Source organism: Brassica napus, chromosome C6 (assembly GCF_020379485.1).
Source record: "Brassica napus cultivar Da-Ae chromosome C6, Da-Ae, whole genome shotgun sequence".
Lineage (NCBI taxonomy): Eukaryota > Viridiplantae > Streptophyta > Magnoliopsida > Brassicales > Brassicaceae > Brassica > Brassica napus.
Genome location: NC_063449.1, coordinates 10,709,611 through 10,726,804, shown reverse-complemented (window position 1 = coordinate 10,726,804; position 17,194 = coordinate 10,709,611). Strand labels below are relative to the sequence as shown.

At 32.2% G+C, this 17,194-nt stretch overlaps 3 protein-coding genes and 1 pseudogene across 4 annotated transcripts; 2 read left to right on the top strand and 2 right to left on the bottom strand.

The window, feature by feature from the left end:
• Positions 1–359: 359 nt before the first annotated feature.
• On the top strand, positions 360–3,398 carry LOC106348450 (oligouridylate-binding protein 1A). Its single transcript, XM_013788189.2, has 11 exons — positions 360–727; positions 961–1,022; positions 1,106–1,208; positions 1,298–1,374; positions 1,461–1,522; positions 1,597–1,684; positions 1,763–1,838; positions 1,933–1,963; positions 2,238–2,446; positions 2,522–2,698; positions 2,774–3,398. The coding sequence occupies exons 1-11, from the start codon at positions 590–592 to the stop codon at positions 3,026–3,028; spliced, it is 1,278 nt and encodes a 425-aa protein (XP_013643643.1). The 5' UTR covers positions 360–589; the 3' UTR covers positions 3,029–3,398.
• On the bottom strand, positions 3,144–5,510 carry LOC106348451 (dormancy-associated protein homolog 4-like). Of its 2 annotated transcripts, XM_013788190.3 has the most exons (3): positions 5,023–5,510; positions 3,649–3,742; positions 3,144–3,538 (listed from the first exon to the last, which is right to left on the bottom strand). In XM_013788190.3, the coding sequence occupies exons 1-3, from the start codon at positions 5,276–5,278 to the stop codon at positions 3,511–3,513; spliced, it is 378 nt and encodes a 125-aa protein (XP_013643644.1). In that variant the 5' UTR covers positions 5,279–5,510; the 3' UTR covers positions 3,144–3,510. The 2 variants fall into 2 exon arrangements, with proteins under 2 accessions (XP_013643644.1, XP_022561058.1); XM_022705337.2 differs by lacking the exon at positions 3,144–3,538 and having other exon boundaries at positions 3,682–3,809.
• A 125-nt stretch (positions 5,511–5,635) lies between these two features.
• LOC106348449 (trihelix transcription factor ASIL1) lies at positions 5,636–6,953 on the bottom strand. Its single transcript, XM_013788187.3, has one exon. The coding sequence runs from the start codon at positions 6,710–6,712 to the stop codon at positions 5,810–5,812; it is 903 nt and encodes a 300-aa protein (XP_013643641.1). The 5' UTR covers positions 6,713–6,953; the 3' UTR covers positions 5,636–5,809.
• Positions 6,954–11,419: 4,466 nt separating this feature from the next.
• LOC106352064 lies at positions 11,420–13,129 on the top strand (annotated as a pseudogene).
• Positions 13,130–17,194: the final 4,065 nt, after the last annotated feature.

Sequence of the window (17,194 nt, the reverse complement as noted above, 5' to 3'; positions counted from 1 at the left end):
TCGTAGCCTAGCCACGAGGGTCAATTTGGGAGATAAGGCATATTACAAATGATGCAACGTGTAAATTGTGTTGTATGGCAGGATAAACAGATGAGCACCTATTTTTTGAACGCATATATATGCTCAGTGTTTGGAGATCGCAATCTCAAATAATACAATTAAACAGAGTCTGGTTGTCTGAGTAAATTTGGGACTTGGGCTGGGCCATAAGTAACTCTCTTTGAACCGTGGGCTGGGCCGCGAAGAACCAATAATTTTATAATGCTAACAGCCCCGTCACATTAGCATTTACTCTCTCTGTCACAGAGAAATCGTCCTAGTGCTATATATGGTCACCAGTCTCGTACAACCCTTTCTTTACTCCGTCCATTCACAAAGAGCGTTCATTTCTGTTTTCTCTCTCCTCTCTTATTTCTCTTTTTTCCTTTTTTTTCTTTTTTTTGTTTTTTTTTTTTTTTCCTCTTTCGTTTTTTTTTTCTCTCTTCGTTTTAGTTGATTTCGAACCCTAAGCTAAAAAGGGGAAAGAGGTCTTTTCTCGGGAAACAAAACAGATATTTTTCCATCTCATTCATCGCAGTGAGAAAAAAAGATGCAGAATCCGAGGCTCAAACAACAGCAACAACAACAACAACAACAACAACAAGCTATGATGCAGCAAGCTTTGATGCAACAACACCACTCTCTCTATCATCCTAGCCTTATGGCTCCTCCTCCCCCTCCTCCTCAGGTTATTGTTTGATTCTTAGCTTTCCAAATTAGGGTTTCATGAAAATTCCCGATTCGCCCTTTCTCTCTCTTTACCGCGAAAAGTTTCGAGCTTCTGATGATGGGTTAGGGTTTCGAGCTAGTGATTCGGTTTAATTTTGATGGGTCATTTCTGTAATTTGATGGGTCATTGATTACGAGTAGAAAAGCTGTGATTTTTGAGCTTTGGCATATGTTTGTTTTGTGTGTGTGCAGATGGAGCCTCTACCAAGTGGAAACCTTCCTCCTGGTTTCGATCCCACTACTTGCCGCAGTGTGTGAGTGTTTTCGTTTGAAAGTTGTTTTCTTTCTTTGACTTTCTTCTTGTAGTAAATTCTGTGTTTTGGGGGTTGGTTTGCAGGTATGCTGGCAACATTCACACGCAGGTCACTGAGGTTCTTCTTCAAGAAATTTTTGCTAGCACCGGCCCTGTTGAGAGCTGTAAGCTCATCAGAAAGGATAAGGTCGAAGTTTCGCAAGACCACACCTACTTTCTGTTTCGGTTTGTAACGTTCCGTGTTGTCTCTAAATGTTTATGTTTTACTCTTTACAGTCATCATATGGATTTGTTCACTACTTTGATCGAAGATCTGCTGGTTTGGCTATCATGTCTCTTAACGGCAGGCATCTGTAAGCATCTGGAATTTACATTTCATGTTTATCCTGTTTAATCTATTTTATATGTTCTGTTTGATTATAATCCTGGATTTTAACAGGTTTGGACAGCCTATCAAAGTTAATTGGGCTTATGCTACTGGTCAAAGGGAAGACACATCAAGTAAGTTCTACTTATTGCTTTTTCTTTGAGAGAGGCTTGTGATACTGAATGAGTTTTGTGTCCATTAAATGCAGGCCACTTCAACATATTTGTCGGAGACCTCAGTCCAGATGTTACTGATGCAGCTTTGTTTGAGAGCTTCTCTGCCTTCAATACTTGCTCGTAAGCTCTTCTGCTTATATCAATACAGGTTACAAAACTGTACCTGTTGATTAAGCTTGTTGGTTTGTCGTTGTTTAGGGATGCAAGAGTAATGTGGGACCAGAAAACTGGACGCTCGAGAGGCTTTGGGTTTGTTTCCTTCCGCAATCAGCAGGTTCTGTTATGTCTCAGATCATGTGTGATTTGTTTGCTTTAGCTCCATTCATGTTTTCATATTGATTTTAAATTGTTAATTGTAATCTGTGCAGGATGCTCAAAATGCCATAAATGAAATGAATGGTAAGAATGATTATATGGTCTTTTTTATTGTTTCCCTTTTGTAAAATTTGATTTCATTGTGCTTATACTCTAAGGATGCATTGTACTGTGTCATGTTACGGCTAAAGAATGGTAGCTCTGGTGTTATTCTGTGTGTTTGCAGCGTAGCAGTGATGAAGTGTTGAACTTGCATGTCTTTATTTGCGGATTAGACTTCGTGTTTAGTATTTTTTACTATTTTTTAGTATAGTTTTGTCAGTAGGTATTATCTTATGTTTCTCTTATCTGTTATCAGGTAAATGGTTAAGTAGCAGACAAATCAGATGCAACTGGGCGACAAAAGGTGCTACTTTTGGCGACGACAAACATAGCTCTGATGGCAAAAGTGTCGTTGAACTCACAAACGGCTCAGAGGATGGTAGAGAGATCTCAATCACAAACGAAGAAGCTCCTGAAAACAATCCTCAGTATACCACTGTGTATGTAGGAAACCTTGCTCCTGAAGTAAGTTCTCAACTTTTTAAAGAACTGCTCTTTATAAACACAGAGACAGCTCCTGACAGTTGTCAGTTTTTGCAGGTAACTCAGCTTGATCTACACCGCCTGTTCCATACACTTGGCGCTGGAGTGATTGAAGAGGTCCGTGTCCAGCGAGACAAAGGCTTTGGTTTTGTGAGATACAATACTCATGACGAGGCTGCTCTTGCTATTCAGATGGGCAACTCTCAGCCTTTCCTCTTCAACAGACAGATAAAGGTACTTACTAGCCCTTACTTGTAAATTGGTTTTGCCGGTTTTCGCCTAAACCGATTCATGTGATAAATTTTGCAGTGTTCATGGGGAAACAAACCAACTCCAATAGGCACAGCCTCAAACCCGCTTCCACCACCAGCGCCAGTGGCAGTCCCTGGTCTGTCCCCAATGGACCTCTTAGCCTATGAGAGGCAACTGGCTCTAGCCAAGATGCATCCTCAGGCTCAGCATTCTCTTAGGCATGCCAATGCAGCCGGAGCAAGTGCTGCTATGTACGATGGTGGTTTTCAGAATGTAGCTGCGGCTCATCAGCAGCTCATGTACTATCAGTAATAAACTCTTGGTGCCTTCGCGCTGAGATACCTTTTCTTTCTTTCTTCTTAATTTTATCACTTTCTTGTTTTCATTTTCTAGACCTTGTTCAGAGTCTTATGTATGTGTCTCTCTCTCATTTGAAGTCGCTGATTTTATATGCATGCTTGCTGGTTCGTACCCTGAGTCTTACTTGGCTTGCAAGCAAGCAATAAAATAACGTTGAAATAAAATGGAGTTTGGTTTGGGTTCTAGACATGTTTGTCTGAGAGGGAGTAGTAGTGTCTTGTATTGTGGTTTTGTAATGGTAAACTTGGTCCAAGTATGTTGTCTTTTGACTTTTATGTAATAATTTTATGTTTTGTTATATAATACTAAATCATTGTTAAAAGGAGACATTATTTAACAGTTACCATATCTGTAAATATTAACATAATTACATGCTTAGGTGATTAATATTTATAAACAAAAACCCGTAGAGCTTTCTCTCTTTCTCGTCGTTTTCAACGGTCCAATGCGTTTATCACAATCCTATATTTTAGTATAAACAAAAATAAAGGGTTATATATAATGCAAATTATGCAATTACATATATATGTGAATCTATGAGGAAATCAAGTGATGCAGATAATTATACTAACCATTCATAAGTAGTGAGACTTGAGGCATCAACTTCACCGGCGGATGGGATTTTATCTGCGCTGAATGGTCCAAAGTGATCACACGGTGTTCCAGCTGCATATAATACGTTTATCAATCATGAGGCCTTTAATTGCGATACTAAAGAGACATGGTGTTCCAGCTGCATATAATACGTTTATCAATCATAATTACATCATTGTAATTTTGTGATATCATCACCTATTGTGATATTTGATAAGCTACATTTTATTTTATTTTGCTTACTAACATTTTAGGAATTTTCTTTAGTTTTGATATACATATATATACATGTTATAGTAAATTTTCATTGAACATACCATTTGATTCGTTCTCCAAATATTAATAATGATTTAATCTCTAATAATTAGCATTCATTACTCTATATTAATATGATTACACCAAAAAAAAAAAAATTCATTCTGTTCTTCTCTAATTAATATTAATTGCTATTTATTCTTTAATTTAACAATGATATGTTAAAGTCAGGGCCGGCTCAACACTGTTAAGGGCCTTAGGGCGAAAAATATGTTTTTTACCCTCTAAAATTATACGTAGATAATGTTTAAAATGTTTTTAAAATTTAATCAGTAATATTTTGTAATGAAAATAAAACTATATACATATCAAATAATTTGGATCCTTTTCAATTTTATTTATTATATTTATAATTTTTTATATATAAAAATATAGATTTTTTAAAAAATTAGGCCCCTTAATTAGTATTATATGGGGGATACGGACTTGGGCCCGGAGCGGTCGCACCGCTTGTCCCCGGAGCGGTCGCACCGCTTGTCCCCGGAGCGGTCGCACCGCTTGTCCCCGGAGCGGTCGCACCGCTTGTCCCCGGAGCGGTCGCACCGCTTGTCCGCCTAATGCTTGTCCCCCCTAATAAGCCGCCCTGGTTAAAGTAATACTCTCTATGTTTCATTTTAAGTGTCACTTTGAGTTTGTGTACACATATTTAAAAAACTAATTAATTATGTATATTTTCTGTATAAAAACACAATTATCTATACAACTAACCATATTTCAACCAATAGAAAAATAAATTATTGAATAAAATTAATAAATTTTGCATGTCGAAAACAACATTTATTTTGTAACGAAAAAATTTGTCGAGGGAGTATATTTTAAATCTATCATTACATGACACATTGAAACCATGCACGCTGCACTATGCATACAAATCTCAATGGAAGTAGCAACGTATAGTTGTGTTATGTAATGATTGAATGTTATAAAATTAAAATGGATAATCTATCATAACTTTAATAACTTTCTTTTAAATGTGATCGTGTTACAGGATAGTTCCTAATTAATCTAGTTTTAAAGGAAGGAGGAGAAATAAATACGGGTTAGAGGCGTTCCCGGGGTGCTACTTGACCCGGTCGGAGAATCCGGAGCACGACCCGGACCCATCTTCAAATTCCGGAGCCCACGAACATTGTTATTCCCCTTGGTAACGACTATGCTTCTTGTGACTTGATCGGTGGAGAGAGGAGGAGATTGGACAGTGGCTAATGAAACATGCTTTCTCAATTCTCCCAGACCATTTTCCGGAGCTGGTCCGGCCACCGTGTCATCCCACAGCTTGTGTAAGAACCCCATCCGATCAAAATATTATCTAAAAAACTATTTTGAAATTATTTGGGTTTTTATTTTGTCTCTAACCTTTTTCAAATCTTCTGCGAGGAAAATGGTTTTATAGAGGCGATGGACAAAGAGACGCATTGAATATTTTTGGTGAGGTTAATTATTAGCTCTAGCTTAATTAAGGAGGTTTTAATTATGGGTTATGATGCTGCTGACTAATTAATAGTTTCTTCCTAATGTTTCTCTAATCTCAATGTTCTTAAAGACATGACTAATATTCTGTAAGTTATGTCTCATTTGAGGTTTATACTAAGACAAGTCTGAATCTTTGTTTCTGATTCTAAGCTTACTCTTGTTTCAGACAAGATAACATAACACAGCAACATGATGATGATGGTCATCACAGTTCTCTGAACCCCTGCAATAAACTTCTACATTTACATATCCCACAAAGTACAACAACAGCAACATCAAACGCTAAGCCAGCAATCTAGATAAATTTTTTTAATCATATCAAATTATCATAAAACATTCTGTGTTCAAAAGTCAGCTACTTACATCGCCATTATTCTTGACATTGCGATCATCATCATCACCGTCACGCTTGCTCCTCTCCTCTTCTTGATTGGTCCGCGTTATCTCCACCTGAGTTATCAAGAAGTGCATCCTCTGCAACTCCATCTCTTTAGCGAACTTCATCCTCTCCTTCTCCAACTCCATCATCAGCTTAAGTTTAGCAGTTTCCGCCTTCTCATACGCCTCAGTGAACCCAAGTATGGCCTTAGCCACATCTCCAACTCCTGACTCACCCATCTTCAACCGCTTCGGCAACGGTTGCGTTGGAGGGAGATTCTCAGCTGAGTGCTCAGGTTCAGACTCAGACTCAGACTCAGTCTCGGAAGCACTCCGTTTCCTGAAATGCCACCTCATTGGACCCGAGCTACGTGCGCCCACCGGAGCATTGCCACCACCACCGATCAAAGACTCGAGCTTTTTGAAGAAGGCCCATTTGCTAGGCCCATTCTTGGCCTTCTCTTGCTTATACTTCTTCTTAACCGTATCGATCCTGTTCTTGCACTGAACGTCTGTTTTGGCGTACTTGCATTGACCACTCTCGTTCACGATCTCAGCCACTTCGTGCCACTGCTGCTGCTTCAACGTTCCTTTCCCCGGCTCCGAGAATCGATCCCCCCACGCGTTGATTAGAACCTTCGTCGCTTCCTCGCTCCAGCAATCGTCTCTTCCTCCTCCGCCTCCGCCTCCGCCGATTCGTCCGTTTCTGTTGACGGAAGGAGTCTGAACTACCAAAGCCAACGGAGATTGAGAGGAGGAGGAGGGAGGGGGTTTCGTTGCAGAGGCCACCGTGACGTTGCTCGTAGGCAAAATCGGAGCTGGTGAGAGGGCATCTCGCGGAGATTGTTGAGACTGAGTCTTGTCTTCTTCCTCCATCGTCCTCAGATCGATGCGAAATTCCAGGTTTTTTGGGTAGATCTGAGATTGTCTCACCGGCTAAGATCGCCGGATGAGTTATCTCTCCGTTATTGACCCGATTTTAAATTGACGAAAAGGCCCACCACTCTTTTCTTTAATAACAGAAAAATAATAATTTAGACGTGAATTTTATGGAAACATTAACTTTTCCCAAGCTAGAATTTTATTGAATTATATCAGAAATACAATGGTAAATATTTTAAAACGCAAAATCTATGTATATAATACAAAGATGATGAGTCTTTTTATGCATCCATATCATCAATTGGTTAAAGAGAAAGTATAACACCTCAGCATACATATTAAATTTTTACAGAAAAAGTTACATATGTTATTATCTTAATTTGTTGATGGCCCCCACTTTGTGCAGACAAATATATATATAACTAACGAATTTTAATTTTAATGTTTATTTTTTTATACAGATTACAAATTATTAAATTAGATACAAATTTTAAAATAATATTATAAATTATAAAACCCATTGAACCGTCCTAGACATAGGTCGATCCATCGACCAACAATTAAACAAGAACATGACCGACATACGATCCACACCAAGGGTTAGAGATAAAAGACCAAACGGCCAGCCAACAATCAAAGAAGAACATGTTTGACCGTCTAATCCAACACCATGGTCCGAAACCGCTACTTGACGGGCTAGAGAAGATCCAGTCAGAGTCACAAAAATTACTCCACAACCTAGACTAGTTCATCCACTAACTCGCTCCGTTGCGTCAAGGCACAAGGCTTTGCAACCCGTACCTAGAGTTAGCGTTTTCCGTTAAATCGGTCTAAAGCTTTTCAACCCGTACAACGACTTAACCGGACTAGTCAAATATCAGAGTAGTCATGATGCGCATATAAAACAATTTTAAAATAATATTTTATTTATCGGGTGTAAATTTTTTGGATCAGAAAATAGTAATAATCAAATTAGAAGCTTAGATTTAAACACTTACTGTATTTGTGGGCTGAAAAAAAATTCCGGTGGCATTGAAATGATTATAAAAAATGGCAATCTATAGAACATCAATTGAATAACAATAGCCAAATAAATATTATATATTCTCTATAATTTATATTTTAAAACAGTGAGAAAAAACACAAAAATAATAAATTACAAACATTATCTATATATTCTCTTAGATTATATTTATATTATGTATACTATTTGTCAATTTTTGTGGATTAATGTTTTATCGTAATTTTTCACTCTTCCATGTATTTTTTAATATTTTTGGTTAATTTTCATTTTGTCTTTTATATAATATTTATTGTTTTGGTTTAAATATATTATTCTCATAACATTTGTGATTTTACGGATCAAAAAATAATTTGATGTTCTTCATATTCTAATATTAATTTATTTTTAGTTTGGAATATGATTGTTTAATATTCAAAATATAGAAAATATTTAACATATATTTTAGGTTCGGAAGTGTACAATTTATATTTTATGACATATATTTTTATTGATGTTTTACCTTTAATCTTAACTTTAATATGTATTTAGATCAATATTTCCAATATGAATCAGAAAAATTGGCTATAATATTAATCACTAAAATCATAAATATAAGATTAACGTAATTATGATATTATTGGTAGAATTTTTTTAATATCTATTTATTAATTAAATATTGTAAATGACATGATATGTATATATATTATAATACTTTTGAAAATAATAATAGCATATGTATATCAGTAGAATTAGTGGATATTTGTTTATTAATCATCTTAAATATATTAAAACAAACTTTTATAAATCTATCTTATTAGAGTAGAAGTACCTTTACTATTTGTTTGGAAACATGAACGGTAGTAAAAAATAAATATAATGCTATTTGGAAACATGGAAAGCAGTAAGTTAGGAAAAAAAAGTAATGGGCTTACGCTATTAAAAAAATTAGAAGTCCATTACATGAAGTATTAAAAATTAATGGGCTTATGTTACTTGATATACATATTTAAATCAAAATAATAATTTAAAATTGATTTATATTTAAAAATTCATTCAAAATATACATATATTCAAAATTTGATTTTTACTAACATATTTTCCAATAACCATTATAAACATGTTTTCAATATATATAAGAAAAATACAATACAAAGCCCAATTTCAAACACCAACTTAAATTATGGTTTTTATATTTCACATTCAAATTTAAAAGTATAATATATGTGATTATTATGATTGTACGTATAAAATATTGATAATTATAAGATTACTTATTTGATGGTATGTATAAAATACGATTAATTATATGATAACACATATTTTTGTAACCTATGATGACACATATATGATATATAATAGTGATTAGGGGTGCGCGTCCGGGTTCATTTTCGGGTCTGTTTGGGATTTCGTGTTCTGTTCAGATCTTTGAGGATTCGGTTCAGATTTGGATAACCAATTTAAATTATTTTAAATTTATTATATGCTTTAATTTAAAAAAAAATCTATAAGCAATATAATATATTACATATAAATTTGAAAAACATATGTCAGAGTACCTAACTTAACATATAAATTGGTTTGGTTTAAATATTTGGATAGAAAATTAATAATTATTTAAGTATTTTTGGAGTTTTGAGTATATTTTAACTATTTTATATATTTACGTTTGATTATTTGTATATATTTTAAAGTATTTAAATGAACTTAAAAGTATCATATATACTCTGGATGTTTTTATATATATTAAATCTAAAAATAGTTAATATATATATAAGTATATAAATCTATTTTGGATACCCAAAATACTTCCGTTCCGATCGGATTACGTTTCAGTTCTTCAAATACCAAAATTTTAAATAATTCAGATATTTAATTAATTTCGGTTCGGATTTGGTACTACTTATTCGAATTGAGACCAGTTCGGTTCTTCGAATTCGAGTTTTTTTCCCAACCCTAAATAGTGACATAAAAAACAAATAGCTTAATTTTTTTTAAATACACCCGCGCGAACGCGCGGATCAAAATCTAGTACTAATTAAATTAATGATTTATCCTAAAATCATTGAGAAGATGACAAATCAACAAATTCACTTCTCAAATAATAGTACAGATGTTTTGACCAAAATTTTAACAATGCATCATATAGTGCTAAAGACTCTCCAAATTGCTGTGTCTGCTAAGTATCAAGATAGGGTTCTCATAGTTACAGTTGAGAAGGTGCGGCCGCAGCCACCGAAGCCTAAGACTCTCCAAATTGTGATTTCTTTAACGGTTTAGAGAAAAATCAGTGTTCTTTTAGTGTGTGTTTTGAATATTTAATTACTCATGGGGTTTCACTTTCAGGGCCCAAATCTATTAACATTAGAAAGTTTGAATGAGATTAGATCACAAAACCAGCAAAATAGAGGTCGTTCTGGCAACAACAGCTCCGGTCATCCTATCATGTTCTCTGCTAGGATCTCTTGGAGGACTAGGATAGCTTTGTAATCTCGTGTATAGTGGTAGAATTAGTTGGTGTACAGGATGGTTTAGATGAATTTGTTTCGTTGTGGTGAAAATTACATCGATGGGATAGCATATCAAGTGTGTTTATATACTACTAGATCTTGTCGAGGTATGTGAAGTTTAAATCTTAGGTTGGACATATTTAGATTATGAAAATTGTTGTTGAGCCGAAAAAACAAAGTCGAAGGGATAAGATCGCCGGATGAGTAATCTCTCCGTTACTGACCCGATTTTATATTGACGAAAAAAGCCCATCACTCTTTTCTTTATTAACGGAAAAATAATATAGACGTGAATGTTAATATTCACATGAGTTTTATGGAAACATTAACATTTCCCAACTAGAATTTTATTGAATTATATCAGAAATACAATGGTAAATATTTTAAAACGCAAAATCTATATATTCAAAGATGAAGAGTCTTTTTATGCATCCATATCATTGATTGTTTAAACGAAAGTATAACACCTCAGTAAACATATTAAATTTTTACAAAAAAAAATTCACATATGTTATTATCTTAATGTTTTGACCAAAATTTTAACAATGCATCATATAGTTCTAAAGATTTTAAAATTAAATGTACGTTTTAAAACTGAAAACAATAATATTTTTAAAAAACATAAATAAATTTTAAGAAGTTCTAATTTTACTGGAAATTTGTGATGAAAAAAATTAAACTAGCTCTGCTAAATCATTTATAAACGTTTAAAAATTATTTATAGAAGTTTAAAAATTCAACTCCATCCCTAAATATTAAACACTAAACAGTAATCACTAAATCTTAAACTTAAATCTTAGAGCACTTTGGATTGATCTAAACATTATATTTAACTAATGATATTTTAAGCAATTCTCAATAAATTTTCAAACACCAGTTTCTAACAAATAATAGAATTAATAGATCTGGTTATACTCATATAAAATATTTTAAATATAATAGTAAATATCGACATCTATATGTATACCACGTTATTTAATATTTAATTTTATTATTTTGAATATAATATAAAACAAGTTTGGATATAATAATTTATTAAATAATATAAACCAAAATACAATATAATTTATCAAAAACGAATGAATATAATTATATCAATATAGTTATAATAAAGTTTAAAATTTTCAGTAAAAAAGATATAAACTCAATAATTAAATATTATTTGATCCAAAAGTATAGTAAGTTAGTATTTTAGAATATATATATAATTAATTAATTTTAAATAGAAGTATAATATCTGAAAATAAAAATGAAAATATTTAGTTGTTAGTATAAAATAAATCAATTGGATATTATAAAGTTAATGTAAAAATTACATTTTCAAAATTAATCACTATCATTTATTTTTTAGTATTCAGCTTCCAAACTTAATAACATATACAAGATTCAAAATATATATTTATTTCAATTATAATTATGCTTAATATCTAATTTAATATAACTTTTAATGAACAAATTATTTGATTTTGATATTTTTTAAATTAGCAACTTTAAAATAAATATAAATAAAAAAGTATCATTAAATTCAAAAAATTAATGTATAAAAAGAAACCATATTTTATGTGTTGAACACAATTAACTATCATCTTTAATTAGAATAATGTATAACGAATATATATTATATTCAAAAAATGAATGCATAAATATTGAAAACAATGTATAACATATATATATATATATATATTTGATAAAGATATATTGAAGGTAAAAAAATATATATTTTCATGAATATTTTAATGTAAAACAAATAATGATTTCTAAAAATAAATAGAAAATATTTAAAGTTGTAATAGAAAATAGTCAAAGTTAATAACATCTTTAACTGCGAACAAACTAAATATTGTAAAATTTTTATCAAAATTTCATCAGAATCTAAGTTATGTTTTTATTGTATCGCTTATCCGCTCACCCGTCTGTACAGCGGTATCACCTTAGTTGTTGTTATATAAACTGAAGAGATAAAAAGTAAAATTTACACTCTCTTTTGCCATTTTAGTTCGAAATATATTTAAAAAATTTCCAAAAAAATTTCAATATATGTAAGTTACTTTTTTCTTTATGTAAATACAATCGCACAATGGTAGTATAAATATTTGAACCACCCGATAGAGCATATGATTAGAAATCAATCAGGTCCAATGGACAATGGGCCTAATGGGTTCTAAGGCCCTAAAAAATAAGTTTTGACGCAAAGCATGGCCTAACAGTCATTGAGATTCAAACAAATCAAAGCTAACAATCCATAAAAAAGACACAACATGAGTTATGTTGCGATCAACCACCGGTTTGGTCTGCCAGAGACAATCAAAAAGCTGATCTTTCCGGTTTCTCGCTCAGGCGAGGATAAAGAGATCAGAAGAAGAAGCAATACTAACATCCCAATTGATATTCTAGAATCTCCCAAAGAGTGCATCTTCTACATCGACATACCATGAATCTCCAAATTTGATATCCAAGTGCACACATAGGTACGTGTAATCAGTATAACGAGCATTCACTTAAGTGTTTGATGTGGTGATGGTTTTTAATAGGTGACTGTGGAGGACGAGATGACAATAGTGATAAAGAGCAACATGAAGAGGAAGAGAGAGGATTGTGATGATAGAGAACAAGAATGCAAATACATTAGGCTCGAGAGGAGACTTCCTCAGAATCTCGTGAAGAAGTTCCGTTTACCTGAAGATGCTGATGGGGTTCTGACAGTTACAGTTGAGAAGGTGCGGCCGCAGCCACCAAAGCCTAAGACTCTACAAATTGTGATTTCTTGAACGCTTTAGAAAAAAATCAGTTTTCTTTTGAGTGTGTGTTTTGTAGATCGTTAGATTTGTGATCTTTGGATATTAGATGACTCGTGGGGTTTCACTTTCAAGGCCCAAATCTATTAAAATTAGAAAGCTTGAATGAGATTAGATCATAGAACCAGCAAAATAGAGGTCTCGATGGTAACAACAGCTCCGGCCATCCTATCATGTTCTCTGCTAGAATCTCTTGGAGGACTTGGATAGCTTTGTAATCTCGTGTATAGTGGTAGAATTAGTTGGTGTACGGGACGGTTCACATCGAGTAGTGGGATGAATTTATTTCGTTGTGGTGAAAAATACATCGATGTTTCGATGGGATAGCATAGAATCTTGTAGTGTGTTTAGGTATTATTAGAACTTGTGGATTTATGTGAAGTTTAAATATTAGGTTGGACATATTTAGACTATGAAAATTATTGTTGAGCCGGTGAAAACAAAGTCGATAGGTTCTTTAAAAATTTTATATCCAACTAATATAAAGCATTTTTAGTATAAACTAAAATAAAAAAGTGAATTATTTTAGGAGCTCCTATATTTTTACCGATTTGGATCAAAGCTCAACAATTGGGATACGCCTCATGAGCGATTATTCGAACATGGGATTAGGATATATATCCCGTATATGTATGGGGTTTACTCTAGTCTATATATCGTGAAATGTATACAATTACAAGTTAGTTAAAAAAGTATACAATTACAAATGTATATGATCAACAAACAGACTTCAACCAACGGATTACAAACAATAAAGGGTAGATAAACATCTGATGTAATAGATAGCTAGTAGGAGTTTCACAAGTGCCATGAGTTCGATTTTCCTTGGCCAGACGTTTTAAGTGGCAAGAAAACTCGGATTTCTATAGGTCTTTTAGTGATTAGTCTTTGGACCTAGAAAACCTTTGGGATCACACCAAAGTTATCAAAAAAAAAAAAAAAAAGAGTTTCACAAATGCCATAATCAAATGTATATGTTAATGTTTACATTCTTACACTTATAAAAGTTTTCTGTATTAGATGTTGAATCAGTTAAAAACTTAAAATTATTACATCCCAGGAAATATGTAACACGTGGGCGAAGTGTGTGGTTGTGACAACTAACAAATCTCAGTCATTATATGTTAGTACTGCCTTGTTTGTTTGCAATCATATTCATGGGTAGCAATGAGGTCTGGCACTTCCAGAAAATTAACCCAATACCAGAAGTTTTGCCCAATAGCCTCTTGTTACTCAAAAGAGATATATTTTCTTAGTTTAATTTTATCCGTGTTTGTTACATTTTTCTTTGGTTGAAGGTTTTCTTTTGGTTATATTTTACATATTTATTTTTTTAAAGAATGTTAAATTTATTCATCTCAAAAGTATATTTCTCTTAAACCCTTTCTTAAAAAAAATAATATATATATATATATATTTTTTTTTTTTTGACTGAAAAATGGTTAAATCCGGATCTATTAAAGACACAGACTTAACCTCCGGGTGGAGGTACAACCCACAGATAGACCCTTTCATGGGCATTCAAATGAGCCGAAAGCAATAGCCCATATCCGTGTGGCCAGCGGGGTTCGAACCAAGATTCGCCGTATTGGGTTTATTCCCTCAAGCGCCAGTGGACTACCACCACTGGTTTATATATATATATATTTTACAACATGTTTAGTAGCATTAGGTTTGATGTTTCTGAGTAAGAGAGCTGTTATGCAATTTGAAAACAGAACAAAACTGCATCAAAATTGCAGGTCTTCATCTTGAACCAAACCAGGTCGTCATGCATGGCCTTCTCAAAGTTCTCATATCGGAGACTCTTATTGAGTGACGAGATTCTATAGAGGACCAGTACCTTATCAATGAACTTTTTTTTTTTTTTTTTTTTGAAAAAGGGCTTTCTAACTTAATGAGAATAGTTGAGGGCTGATGTGTTTCTCCATGTTTTCTCCCATTCCTTTCTCTCCAAATCGTGTGTACTGAGGGCTGATGTGTTTCTATATAGTTTAATTGTCCTAATTATAATTTGATGAACACTCGAAGTTGTTACAATGATAAGCTACATATTCTTATATAATCACGTTATGCACAATTTCGAATGCTATTTCCCACTTTCAGTTTTATTTATTTCCATGCTATTATTTTCTGCTACAAATAATATAACAAAAAGGTGAAAAATACGAGTTTGGATTTTATAGGATAAAGCAACCTAAAAAATATACAGTTTAACTCTTAGATTGTGATTTGGCAAAATAAATTTTTTAGATTGTTTCTCAGTTGCATAAACATGTTATTGTTGTGTGCGTTGTTTTTAATAGCTGGTAGTGTGCGTTTTCCTCACATAATCCATATACATTTATAAATTTGAATCCAAATCCATTTACGTTTAGCATTACCATTTAGCATTTAGATTTCTACACTTATAAAAGTTGGATATCATTCTCAAAAAAAAAAAAGTTGGATATCATTCTCAAAAAAAAAAAGTTGGTTACGTCCAAGTGCAGGCACAGGCACGCAGGAAAATATATAACAACACGTGGGCTAATAGTGTAGTTGTGATGACAACTAGCATTAATTATATGTTTGTACTGCCTTGTTTGTATGCAATCACATTCACGAGGACCACTCGGAGTAGTTGAAGAGATGACATACAATTTACAGACGTTGTTGCTTTTCGTGCGCTATCGATACAACCTTAATTCTCCAAGCCGCGTGAATGTGACCGTTATCTCCCAAACACGTTGCATTGATAAATTAATATCTTGGTGTGCATTTTTGTCAACAAAATGTTATTTTAAGATTAAAATTCTAATATGATCAAAATATTTGTTATACGCTAACTAAATATTTGATTTTCTATTCCAGATTCATTATTTTTTTCCTAGCTTATCATTGTACTAATATATTTGAAAGTATAGTCATTTAAAAAAAAAAAAAGGTGTAGTCATTTTCTACTACCAACTCTGTAGTAAAATAGAAACACAGCTTTCCCCGACATTTAAGTCTACTCGGCTACTCCTGTTAAAAATGCCAAAGATTCCTAGAGTGGATCCCGTGATAGGTGAGTATGATGGAACGTTGCTCTTTAGACAGTGTCTGTGCGGTCCACGAAAGAAGTTAAGAATATATTTAACAAAAGCCACAAATTGTAGAAATATTTAACAACCGCTAAGGTGTAAAACTAACAATTATTTCTATATTTTATTTCTATATTTTATTCCCAAAACAGAGTACTCAAAATATTCAAAATAGAAAAGTGTTTTCTCCAATAATTACTTTTTACTCAAATAAATTTTCTAAGTATATATATATTAATTAATAGATTATATAATCTATAACTTTTAAAATGTTGTTTTTTTGTAAATTTTCTAAGTATATATATATTAATTAATATATTATATAATCTATAACTTTTAAAATGTTGATTTTTTGTCTTGTAATAATATGCCAACATAATCGTAACATTTTTAAAACTAAATGATTATTTTAAAATTAAAATTTTGTTACAATATAAAAAAACACATTAAACATAATATTTAAATATAAAAAGTATAATATATAATTTTATTTAATTGGGAAATGAAAAAATATGAAAATGTACAATTTTTGTAAAGAAAAAAATTAATTTTAAAACAGAATAAATGAATAGTGTTATTCTTTTTTTTTTTGTCATCTAATATTGTTATTCTATATTTGAAATAATATTGTTAATTCTTTTCTATTTGATGTAAGATAAATCATACCACTGAAAACATTTGTCTTCTATAAATAATGTTTAGAAGAAGAATTGAATATTTCTAAAAATGTTTTTAAAAACATGGAATACATAATATATTTTTAAAAGATCAAGATTTAATTAAATAATAAAACGATGATATCTTTATAAACTTGATAAACTTGAGATGATACAACTATAAAAAAAGGATTTTTTTTATTTTGTTTCTCAAAAATAAAATATATCTTCTAAAATTAAATAATTTTTTTTGTCTCTTCTTTGTAAAATCATATTTTTAACCTAAACTACATTTTGGCGTTCTTAAAAAGCATTTTCCAACAAAGCTGGCGTATTGTGTCAAACTATATAAAAATGATGCTACTAATTTAATTCGGTTTAGATTTAGTTTTTTTTTTTTGTAACTTAAGCAATCAATAAAATATTGTACATAAATCAAAATTTAATATA

Excerpts from the sequence above, each read along its gene's own strand:
- LOC106348450 (XM_013788189.2), top strand. The coding sequence starts at position 590 with ATGCAGAATCCGAGGCTCAAACAACAGCAACAACAACAACAACAACAA. Across the intron at positions 1,209-1,297 it reads AGCTCATCAGAAAGGATAAG|TCATCATATGGATTTGTTCA; the intron begins GTCGAAGTTTCG and ends TACTCTTTACAG. Across the intron at positions 1,375-1,460 it reads TCTCTTAACGGCAGGCATCT|GTTTGGACAGCCTATCAAAG; the intron begins GTAAGCATCTGG and ends GGATTTTAACAG.
- LOC106348451 (XM_013788190.3), bottom strand. The coding sequence starts at position 5,278 with ATGGGGTTCTTACACAAGCTGTGGGATGACACGGTGGCCGGACCAGCT. Across the intron at positions 3,743-5,022 it reads CCCGGGAACGCCTCTAACCC|CTGGAACACCGTGTGATCAC; the intron begins GTATTTATTTCT and ends TATTATATGCAG. Across the intron at positions 3,539-3,648 it reads AGTCTCACTACTTATGAATG|GATTGTGATAAACGCATTGG; the intron begins GTTAGTATAATT and ends ACTAAAATATAG.
- LOC106348449 (XM_013788187.3), bottom strand. The coding sequence starts at position 6,712 with ATGGAGGAAGAAGACAAGACTCAGTCTCAACAATCTCCGCGAGATGCC.